This window comes from Neltuma alba, unplaced genomic scaffold (genome assembly GCF_004799145.2).
Source record: "Neltuma alba isolate B1F8T4 unplaced genomic scaffold, ASM479914v2 tig00002668_pilon, whole genome shotgun sequence".
Taxonomy (NCBI): domain Eukaryota; kingdom Viridiplantae; phylum Streptophyta; class Magnoliopsida; order Fabales; family Fabaceae; genus Neltuma; species Neltuma alba.
The window spans coordinates 23,436-34,576 of record NW_021632962.1 but is presented as its reverse complement, the minus strand read 5'-3'; the positions used below and the strand labels follow the sequence as shown (position 1 = coordinate 34,576).

At 36.7% G+C, this 11,141-nt stretch overlaps 3 protein-coding genes across 3 annotated transcripts; 1 reads left to right on the top strand and 2 right to left on the bottom strand.

Annotated features, from left to right (window-relative positions):
* Positions 1-124: 124 nt before the first annotated feature.
* On the bottom strand, positions 125-3,023 carry LOC114735189 (autophagy-related protein 9-like; the record flags this gene model as incomplete). The annotated part of the gene is given in 6 exon segments (XM_028922868.1): positions 125-201; positions 204-346; positions 1,021-1,058; positions 1,061-1,346; positions 1,441-2,064; positions 2,753-3,023. Coding segments are annotated over 5 exon segments (1,116 nt in total), but the record flags the coding sequence as incomplete, so codon positions are not given.
* Positions 3,024-5,262: 2,239 nt separating this feature from the next.
* LOC114735179 (CDT1-like protein a, chloroplastic) lies at positions 5,263-8,378 on the top strand. Its single transcript, XM_028922858.1, has 7 exons — positions 5,263-5,606; positions 5,707-5,826; positions 5,971-6,190; positions 6,528-7,280; positions 7,623-7,824; positions 7,905-7,995; positions 8,130-8,378. Exons 1-7 carry the CDS (start codon positions 5,263-5,265, stop codon positions 8,185-8,187), a joined length of 1,788 nt encoding a protein of 595 aa, XP_028778691.1. The 3' UTR covers positions 8,188-8,378.
* Positions 8,333-10,616, bottom strand: LOC114735160 (WAT1-related protein At4g08290-like). Its single transcript, XM_028922834.1, has 8 exons — positions 10,286-10,616; positions 9,987-10,049; positions 9,767-9,883; positions 9,438-9,666; positions 9,011-9,169; positions 8,769-8,920; positions 8,474-8,681; positions 8,333-8,407 (listed from the first exon to the last, which is right to left on the bottom strand). The coding sequence occupies exons 1-7, from the start codon at positions 10,489-10,491 to the stop codon at positions 8,483-8,485; spliced, it is 1,125 nt and encodes a 374-aa protein (XP_028778667.1). The 5' UTR covers positions 10,492-10,616; the 3' UTR covers positions 8,333-8,407; positions 8,474-8,482.
* Positions 10,617-11,141: the final 525 nt, after the last annotated feature.

Here is an 11,141-nt window from a genome sequence, read left to right as displayed (position 1 = left end):
TTAAAAACTTTACTGAATAATGTATATTTTTAGACTAGAAGGAAACCATGGGCAAAAGGCAGATGAACTGAAGGCTAAACCTAAAAAGAAAAAAAGAAAAAAAAAACGAAAAGAATAGAGATACCTCATTGAATTCCCTAAAGATCCACCTTGACAAATTTGACCACCTTCGAGATGATGCTGTGCTTGGATGATTATAAATTGTTCAGCATGCCTCAGAAAGAGATACACCAGCATGAATATGACAAGAAATGGAGAAAGTAAAAGCATTGCAAGCCCAACTACCATTAGCCTTTTCTTCAATGTCTTTGGGTTGGACACAAAATCCCTTCTAACACAAAAGTTTCTGCAGAGAAATCATGTAATCTTGGATTGGACATAAAATACTTCTAACACAGATGAGTAAAAAATAATGAATATTAAGAAACTAATTGAGATACCATCCATAATAAGAAACATTGATAAATACAAGAAAAAATAAATATTTACTCTTTCTTTCCTTATTGAATGAATACTCAAACTAATGAAAGATCTCCATGTGTCACCACAGGTAATACTGTCTATAATAAAAATGCCCAGCAGTTAACTAGGAAGCAAGAAGCAGAAGCATGATCAGAATACCATTCATTAGTTAATCTTAATTATAGTTAGGCATGTGAACTTAAATTTACAATGCGGCAGACACATCATTTAATATTCAATAGTGCCAAAAAATTGCTTTTTAACATACCAATAAATTCCAAGCATAATGTCCAAAGTTATTGGGGCATGTTTCTCTTGCAAGCCAATATATACCAAGTTTAACAGTCTATAAGCCACCATCCTACATCTCCTAAAAGGCCACTAAATCAACGGATTAGCATCATCATTTTTAATAACAATTTGAAGGAAAATTTCAACAACCACTCCTTAAATTAAGTAAAATTAAAAGACCCACATATATCCACACAATTTGTCGAAACGGATAGTATGAAAATGCTGAATATACATGAAAAGGAATCTGCATAGAAATTAACACACCGATCAAACATGCTTTGCAGGATGCACCAGTTTAGTTTAAAGTCCATTCAAGGGTCTTGGTTAGTATGAGACGATATCGTGCTCCATTAGGACCACATTTCACCATAGGACCAGCACCTGGGACCCACTGAGAAATGGGAAAAGCAAGCACTCCCCTGTTGATCATTCCAATCAAGTAGTTTTCTTTCCGCATCAGTCTCATCACCATTTCATGAGCACAGAGATCTTTTACCACACACAGCTGCCTAGAACTTTGCACCAAAACAACCTTTTCAAGAATAGTAGCCCAGGGCATAGTTTGGATCTCATTGTCCGTAACACGGAGACTGCAAGAAGATCATGAAAATTATGACAAAATGATGTTAGTCATCCCAAAGTTGTAGTTTGTCTTAAATTTGAACGTTTATCATTTGTGCTTACCTATTGTAATAAAAGTGACGGATTTCCAGAATGTCCTTTAGTTGAGCAAAGAACCTCAAGAAACAGAATATCCAATAGATGGAAAATATTGCTAAATATCCAACAATAATAACCTTTGTAAGTGTTAGTGGGTTAAAGGGTGATGAAATAGCTTCTTTACCAAGATCACAAGGCTTAATTCCTGATTCCACTGCATCCATCCCACACTTCGCATTGCGAAGTCCATTCCAATCAACATATAATAAGAAAAATCCCGAGAAACATATGGTAAATCCTAGACTGAGAAGTTCAACAATCCACTTTATAATAATGCACCAGAGCCCTTTCTCACAGTAGTAGCTGTAAAGCCTTTCAAAGAAGAGGTCCAAGTCAGAAATCGGCTCTATGTTCAAACTCTCGCCATTAAGAAGCCCTGAAGGGCTCTCACTACCTGGACTTGGAATCCTTCCATAGTCAGACAACTCAATCTCTGGTGGAACATCCTGAAGCAAACCTGTTGTCAAAGATGATCCGTCTTGACGCTTCCATTTGAATATGTTAAAAACACTAGGACCCCTTGGCCTGATAAACATTGTTCGCAGACACTGAAAGTAGGCATAAACAGCCAGTCCATGACCCAGAAACCTGAATGGTTAGGACAGGGTAAAGAGTCAAGATCAAAATCATACCAAAAAGTAAACATGAAAGAAGTTATTTTCAGACACATTAAGCGAATTGCTGGAGGGGGCATTTCATGTCAACTTCAAATCATAGGCATCAATCTTTACCCAACTTAAGCTAAAGGACAAATATGTCAGTTGCAGACTTTATATGCCTACGTTCGTTTTGACATAAACTATGGGTGGATATTTTGAAAACGATCAAATTGAACATATGACATTCACTCAGTTGAACCTAGCCTCCGTGCTGACAGAATATCCAGCAAGAATTTGCATCTACATAGCACGAAAAACATTCTTTCTATTTAGGAAGGAGTTGGGCAAGAAATTTTCTAGTGCATAGAAACAAAATTCAATGAGATGACTTAATCAACTGGGCGCTAAAGTACGACTGACTAGCGAACCAGACTCATCCAAAAAAACAGAACGATCAGGCTGCTGATAGCTGATTGGAGCTTTTAAGCAAAAGAAGAAAAATGCTAAACCAATTTTGGTCAATAGAATCAAACCCCATCGAAATCATTAAAAAAAAAGCAAACGGAGCCATCCTTATCCATTGTCACGCATGAAGAAAAGCACACAAAATACAAAAATTCAAGCACTAAAAGAAAGACAACAATATTAGCTAACCGTACGCGGAAGCACAGGGTTACCTGGAACTAAGCAACACTCATGGAAGAAGTTAGGAATGACGCAGTACCGACCGAAATAGGTGAAGTACTCCCAGTAATGAAATTTGGGCAAAACCCCCCCTGAAAGTTAAGAAATTTAGGGGTTGAAACCAGCAGAGGGAAGGCTAATACGGCGAGAGAAGACGTTAATCAGAGCGGGGAAGAATACAAAGAGCATGAAGGCAAGAGAGGAAGAGGGCTTGATTGCGTAGAAGACGATGAAATTACAGTAACACGTAAATTCGTTTATTTAATATGACTTTGGAAGCCATACGCTGAGTTTTTGGGCCTCTCTTCGCCTCCTCCGTCAAGATTGTTTATTAGTGTAAGGAGACGTGGGGATGAGTATTACTTCGGCTCCCCCCTCTTTATCTACCTCCGCCAAGTTCACGCCACTTTGATCTCATTCCCATAACCCCGACCTTTCCGAAAATTGGGTTTTTGCTTTTTCGCTGTTCCCGGTAGATAAAAAAGTAACTAGACATGGATGTGAGGTTTATTGGAGCAACTTCCAAAGATTAGGGTTAAAAAGAGCCTATTATGTTAAAAAAATTTAAAAATGAAGTTTAGAAAATAAAAAATTATTAGAAGCCTTTTTGGGCCAACAAAACTTTTTAGAGGTCTTAATAAAATTAAAAAAAAATTCTTATTCCACATCTCAAAGCCGAGCTGTGATAACTTGTAATATTGTTTATTCTGCTAATTTTTGTTTGGTGGTTTAATAAATGGTTGACTACTGAGATATTCTTAAGAGTGTTAATCTGTGAAATTATGAGATGCTAAATTTAGAATTTTAAAATATTTCAAAACTTTAGATGCAATAAAGATCTCCTGGGTTTTCTGAAAATAAATTAAGAAAATGATATCTAGAAATTTAAAATTCATAAATTTTAAATTAGAATACCTCAAAAATACAAATAGTGTTAAAAATTACAATTACAACTTGCCTTGAGAAAAATTAATTTGAACAAAATATTATATTTTTTCAAATTTAACATATTTATGAGTATTCTAATATTCTAATCTTGTTCGCTTATTTTGGTTAAAAAAATCTTGCGTGCTTCTATAGAAATTTGAAATGGCATAAAATCAAGAGAAGCCAGTTTGCTGTTGGGCCCAAAAAAATCCAACTATCATCTACTATCAACTATTATATCAATGACTTTATTGATCCATAACAATAAGAGTTGGTCCGACTAGGAAGAAATCAATTCATAACTCCTATAGTCATAAATTTGAATCCCATGTCCGATATGAGGGCGTTATTTGTTGAAACAAAAAAAAATCTATTGATGCATAATAATAAGAAAATATGAAATATACTTTTAATGACCAAATGATTTTATACGCAAGTCACCATAATAAAAAGTGTCTTCGCTTACCTCTTCAGAATAAAAATTGTTTTTTAACAAAAAATATCGATTTTTTTATTTACAAGATATAAAAAATATCGATTTTTGTCTATCAATTTCTTAATCACATAAAGTATTTTGACGAATAAAATGGGGTTTTCTTCTTAAGTTACAGCCTATATAAGGTCATTTGGTCCACACAAGTGGATTTTATTGGGAAAATTTCAAAAAAAACAACTTTTAAAATTTCCAAATATCAAATCAAGAATAATTACAAAAATATGTTGTAATTTGCTTTTCAAATATTGTCAATTATTGTTAAAGTGTAGTGAATAAGATTGATTTGAAATTTTAAAATTTAAAGATATTTTTTTAGATCTACACAGCATATATATGTGTGTGCACGTGTATATTAGTTAGTTTTTTTTTTTGTCAAAATATATCAGTCCGTTTAGATTCTTTATAATGCAAAACTCATTTTTATTATATACTCCATCCCCTAAATGTAAATTTTAATTGATGAGTTGATGTTGATTTTATATATAAGATCTATTGAATAAGTTTATTAATTTTTTTTAAAATTAACCCTATTAATATTTTTTTTAACAATAATCAAGTAAGAAAGGGAGAGATAAAGAAAATTAAAAAATATAATTTAAAAAAACATATTATATTAATTAATTTAACCAATATTTTTATTTTACTTAAACGCATTTATATAATATATTGAAGGATATATTTATCCTTTTTTAATTTGCAACTGTAACACGGGTGGATCCTATTTTTTTTATCTGTTTCTCGTATCCGGCCTCAGATGTCAGATGACTGATTGGGCTGTCAGGCCCATTTAGAGGCCTCGCAATCTCCAGCGCAATAAACCGTCTAGGAGGCCTAATAGTCTAAAACAAAAGAACGTTGGATGGGCCTATGTATCGAATCTCGAGGTCGACGGCCCCATAAAGAACTTGCGGGAACTAACGGGTCATTTTGGCGGGAATTCCACGTGGCATCGATTCACGAGAGGAGCAGCCTAGATTTCCCGCCAAAAGAAGCCCTAATATATAACACAGTCACTGCTCAATCTCCATTTCTGATAGAAATCTCAGATTCCCCCTCGCCGGAGTATCGTTTTCCCGTAGGATGAGCTCCTCAGAGGCCAAGTCGTTGCCCTTCAAGTCTAAGAAGCCCCATATCTGCCACTCAGCCTCCAAATCCCAATCACCAGATCCCATTTCACTGAGCTCCAAAACACCAGAGAAGGCCTCACAGCTCTCGCACCGTACCAGAAACCGCGGCGTTGCGCTCTCTATTAGAGAAGTTAGGAAAGTCGCTGAAAGCCTCCAGGATAAGAAAGGCCAGCGGCAGAATCATGATCGTACGGGGCAGATCAAGTCCGCCCGAAGGAAGATTGCACCGTCTTTCGCTGAAATCTCCCCCCGCAAATCCAAGGCATCTGTAGATGAGCCCGTCAAGATGCCGGAAAAGTAGGATGTGTTCTTGGTGTTTTAGCTAGTAAATCTGAATTTTGTTCTGTTGTTGAGTGTTCGTTCTTGTCACGCGCTAACTTGTGGGGTTTAACCGCAGGTATGAAATTTTGGGTCAGTTCTTTGACAGCTTGGATAGCTCGATAAGGTTGTTGCAGTTGAAAGGATCTACAACAACTTTCACGAATATCTGCCCCAAAATTGAATGTTTAACTGATAGGTGTGTCTCTCTCTCGCTTCATTTTGCGTGTCACATTGTTACTTTTTCTTTTTCTGAATTGTCGATTTGGAGAATGAGATCTCCTCTGTATGCTAGCAATGCACTGTTGGCTCATTTATTGATTGTATGCTGTAACTTCTATAGGAGATTTACGCATAGTCATCTGGCCCAGTTGAAATATATCTTTCCAGAGGCACTTGTTATAAAGAAGGTGCTCAGGTTTGATGAACGAACAAGTTGTATGAAGCCAGACCTCCATCTTACATTAAATCCCGATTCAAAGTTGCTTTCTGAAGGTGGAAATGTGTCCTTGCGAAAGTTATTTCGCACACGGTTAAGAGATTTTTATGAATCACATCCTGAGGTGCGACTTACTTCTTTTGCTATCAGTTCTTTGAATTTATATCCATTGATAAAGTTATTTATGCAAAGTGCGTTTATAGCTTCTTATTGTTCACTAGCTAGGCATCATGATCGCTGCTTTAATATATTCTGGAAGTTCTCAAGTTGCTTTAGATTAGTTGTCATCTACTTTACCCCTTATTTTGGACAATTACTAGTGGAACATGAATGAATCTAAGTGAAAGCATGAAATTGATGGAACTTAACTGAATCTACTGCACCATTGATCAACTGCATTTTCAACAACCCCTCCTTTTCAAATGCGTGTATAAAGACCTAAACGATGCTTCTTCATCCAGGTTGATGAGATTCCAGAAGAAATGCTGCCTGAGCCGTTCAATCACCGTAAGCAAGATCGTCCTTTAGAAACATTGAGAACTACCTCCTCATCATTTGATACGATACCATCAAATGATGCAGTTGCACCTCGTCGAGCTGCAGAACCTGAGAGCATGCAACATAATGCCATGGTAATCAATTCAGAGCCTGCTAAGGGCGAAGAAAACTTGTCAATGCCTGTTAACATGTCAAATGAAGCACATCATCAACAACGAGCAGTAGCCACTCATATGTCTCATTCTTTTAGAAGGCGCTTTTCTCAGAAATATGTAAAAGATGAAGCAGATGGTGTTCAACAAAAGTCACCATCAGATTCATTGCCTCCTCAATCTGTCCCAGTTTCAGAATCAAGCATGAAGAAAAATTCATCAAGTGTAGACGCTACTATGTGCCCGGCAATATGTGCTTCTCCAGCTAATCTCAAATCATCTAGTGCTTCAGCTGCCACACCAAATAAAGTTGCTTCTACTCCCTCTAGGTTGATGACTCATACACCTTCGTTGCCTCCCCCTAAGAGATGTTACATGAGCCCCGATGATAGCCCTTGCAGCTCACCAAACAAGTTAGTTAGGCGTCCAACGAGTTTGAAGAAGTCATTGAACTTTGACACGCCAGTGAAAAATCGGAGGACAGAGAATGAAGCTGATGATGCTGGTGGCTTGTCAATTGATGACGATATTTATGATATTCTCCCGGAGGGTCTCCTCCAATCGGTATGTCCCAAACCTCATTATACATTGCTACATGCAGAAAGTTTAAGAGTCTCGTTTTTAACATTTCTACCTGGGCTGATTTGCAGAATTCCTAAAGAATGGTCATGCTATACTAAAAGTCTTGTATAATTCAAAAGTTGAACAATTGATATGTAAAAATGACCTCTTTTTCTTTGTCTGGAGGTTAACATATATGATAGGCTTTCTTTTTCCTTTTTCGTTTTTGTCCTTCTGATGATCGCTATTAGGTCTGCCTGGTTGTTCTCATCAACCGTGGAAGAGTTTATTATTTTCTTCTGTTTATTGATTAAGGGATCCTATGTTTATCCTTAACTTGCACAGATTAAAGAAAAGGAGAGAGTGGCAATGGAGGAAAGAAATCCGGCTATCTCACAAGCAAAAAGACGGAAAAAAATGATTGCCTGCCTCCCTAAGCTATTTAACATGATTCATCTCTTGATTCATTCATTGAATCGTTCTGTTGTCACAAAAGAGGAGCTCCTAAGCAAGATAATCTCAAACCATTGTGATATTGTTGACCGGAGTAAGACACAATTAGATGCAGTCAATTGTCAGATACGCAGTCATTTTCATTATGCTAAATCTGTCTCATTGTATTCTTAGGAGAAGTTGAAGAGCAGCTGAATTTGTTGCTAGAACTAGTTCCAGAATGGATATCTAAAAAGTTGGCTTCTAGTGGAGATCTGCTATTCTGGTGAGTTCCCATTGAATCTTAGCATAGTGCATTGACATGCAATGAATTGATTGCATATGTTCTTTATTCTAAACTCTCAACAATGTACTTTCGCTTTTCCTTATTTTTGACGTAACTATCCATCCTTTTGGCAGCATAAATAAACTGCAGGACCCTGAGACCATACGATCACGGCTTGCAGAAGCAAAATGAGCTAGAATGTGACAGTGTTTCAGAGTAGCACCGCATCTTTTATTAAGACAAGCGATGTGCAAATACCCTTTTGTTTAGGATTGCTTGTAAATGTTTTATTTATTTGGTATTAGTGACGAGATGAGAAAAATTCACAATAGACCGGCTCAGCCATTTTGGGGTATATATCATGAAATACGCGGATGGAATCATATCCTTTTTATTTACTCTTTAGCACATTGGCGACATACTATTGTGATTTCGCCATCATTGCAAGAACTCTCGAGACTTGTACGCACTATTCATGACTTCCAAGTCATAAGATCCCATCTTTCGCGACGCTACCTTGTTCAGAGCTTAACTTTTCTGTCTGCCCTGAAGTCGCTATCTGCGTCCTGCTTTCGTTTTGCTCATGTGCTGAACTTGATGGTTGTCGTGATTTGTAATCTTGATCAGTTTCTTTTCCCCATAAAAGCAAGTAAAGGCCGATGATGACGATGACTCCTCCCAGTATACTGAAACATCCAAAATAAGTCTGAAACTGCAGGGGTATGGTCATATGGACATTACCTGAAAAGCTTGAAAAGAAGGGCGAACATTACCTGCCCATGTGAAGCTGTTCCCCGATAACTAAGTACGCCAGGACTGACACTAAGACTGTCCCAAGGGGATTGAACATAGTCACGAAGACAGGTCCCTTTTGGTCCGTAGCCCATAACTGAACGAAAATACTCAAGCCACAACTTATAATTCCCTGCTAATGCCATAACACTTAAGTTTGTTGCATATTAAAGTTTAGACCCTACAATAACTTCAGCATTTTTTGCAGTAAAGCTTTACTTACAGCATATAAGATGCAATAGAGTTCGATTCTGGACGTAATGAACCAGGCATGGAGCTTGTGTTCAACGATCAAAGCAAAGACTGCTGATTGTACTGCACCGATACAATTTATCCATGCCGTGAGCGAAAGCTGTGCTGGATATTTCTTCACTATAAATGCCTACAACACACAGACAGATTTCCCATGTCTATCTATATGATGATACTTTTCACACATCAATTTTCAATCTGAGAATGTTTGTTCTTTCAGGAGCGAGTCTTTTGTTGCAGCTCAATTCTGTGTTTAATGTATTGGTTTCCGTTCATAAGTTTTATGTTTGGCATTTCTATGCTAATTTTTAGCATTAGATATGAGCCTTTCATATTTTTTTTAATTCTAATGTATAAGAAAATTTTGTACCATCTAAATTTATTATAGACAAGTTTACCTGCATTATGTAGAAGACAGACCATGATATGCAACTTGCAACAGTCAAAATAGATCCCTTAATCCAGTTAGGATGAGCAGATTGGGCTGTGATTAGGACTGGAGCAGCTTTTAAGTTCGGTATGGCGTGCCCTTTATATAAAGTCATAGTCAAGGCCCCAGCCAATGATAGAAGGGTTCCAAAGATCTTAGCTACCCCACGAGGGTTCTTAACATCAACAGCCTCTAACCTACGTCCAAAAAGACAAAAAAAGGAAAAATGTAGCTCTTTCTTCTATAGCAGAAAGAAATATGAAAATCGAAATGGTAATTTTACTTCATGTACTTTACCTGAGTGCAACTGCAATTATAAATGTTAGAGCTGATATTGTATTAACCATTGAAGTGACAAAGGAAGGAGAGGTATACTTCAAGCTTGCGAAATACATGTTTAGGGTGAGGCTAACCCTATTCCATAGTAAAGAAGATGCAGAAAGATAAATATCAGTCGAATTCAATCAAACTATATTTTGGTTTAAACAGATACAAGAATTCAACTTGAGTACTGTACCCTAAAAGGGAAAGCAAAAATAGCTCCATGAACATTGCCACCGTCATCTTCGGCCTAGATTTTCTGCCAAGATGATTATATGTCAGGAAATAATTAAGCACAATAGATCTCATGACAAATCTTATGTTCAATATGTTAGTCTGAATATTTCCACTAGTGCTCATAACAGTTGCAGCTCTTAAACTGCTAAATGTTCTGTGATATCATCTGAATTTTCTAACTGGGAAATCTGAAGAAATGGGGCTGTATATAGATATATATTCAGCCATAAAAGGCTCAGGAGGGTATATAGGATATACCTTTCAAGAAAATAGGCAAAAGGAAGCACTACAATACCACCAAGAGCATGCCGGTAAGTTACAAAAACATGAAGATTCATTCCCTTGTTGAAGGAAGCCTCTATCAGAAGATAGAGAAGTGTGACAGCCACCTGAACAAAAACCATGAGAAGGTGAGGCCTGTATTTTCTACAGATCACATAAAAAGCAGTCTCCCTGTGAGACATTTCTTTATAATGATGAGAAGCTATAAGCTTATAATACTAATGCGTCTCTGCTTATTTGTGAAGTTGTCAGCAGAGTCTTGAGGCAGGTAAATAAAGATGAAATCTCTGCGTTCAAAGTATTCTTGCTGGTCTCTCTGCAATGTGTATCAACATGCTAATGGACAAATGACTCAGAAAGCTGATATTGGCTACGTCGATTGTATGTTCCACTAAAGATGGAACGTTTTATTCCATTAAAAGTAATTTGGGAATCCCAATATTTTCATGGCATTCTCAATTAAGTATTAGCTGTTCTAAGAATATATTTTTCAATATAATAATAGAAAATTCTTGACAGACAAAAATACGGCTAGAAGCAGCTGAGGGAGTTTTATTCTTTGCAAGTTAACAGAACCTACAGGAAAAATTAGTCCCCAAGAATCTTAATTTTTTACAAATCTTGTTAAGGAACTAAGAATATAAGGGAGGAAGTTACAGTATTCCATAGTTAAAAACGGATTACAGGCACCACAATGTCTTCATATAGAAATGAAAAAAAGCCAAGAGACAGACACTTTATTAATCTCCATCACACTTTTCTTTCGAACTGTGATTGGTTGTTTCCTTACCAAATAGCACGCAGATAAGCAGAGGAAGTCAAGATATACATT

Bases quoted from the DNA above. Each gene is read 5' to 3' on its own strand.
- LOC114735179 (XM_028922858.1), top strand. From the start codon at position 5,263: ATGAGCTCCTCAGAGGCCAAGTCGTTGCCCTTCAAGTCTAAGAAGCCC. The intron at 6,191-6,527 runs GTGCGACTTACT...TTCTTCATCCAG, and splicing joins TTTATGAATCACATCCTGAG to GTTGATGAGATTCCAGAAGA. The intron at 7,281-7,622 runs GTATGTCCCAAA...TAACTTGCACAG, and splicing joins CGGAGGGTCTCCTCCAATCG to ATTAAAGAAAAGGAGAGAGT.
- LOC114735160 (XM_028922834.1), bottom strand. From the start codon at position 10,491: ATGTCTCACAGGGAGACTGCTTTTTATGTGATCTGTAGAAAATACAGG. The intron at 9,884-9,986 runs GTACAGTACTCA...ACTATGGAATAG, and splicing joins TTTTTGCTTTCCCTTTTAGG to GGTTAGCCTCACCCTAAACA. The intron at 9,170-9,437 runs GTAAACTTGTCT...TGTGTGTTGTAG, and splicing joins CTGTCTTCTACATAATGCAG to GCATTTATAGTGAAGAAATA.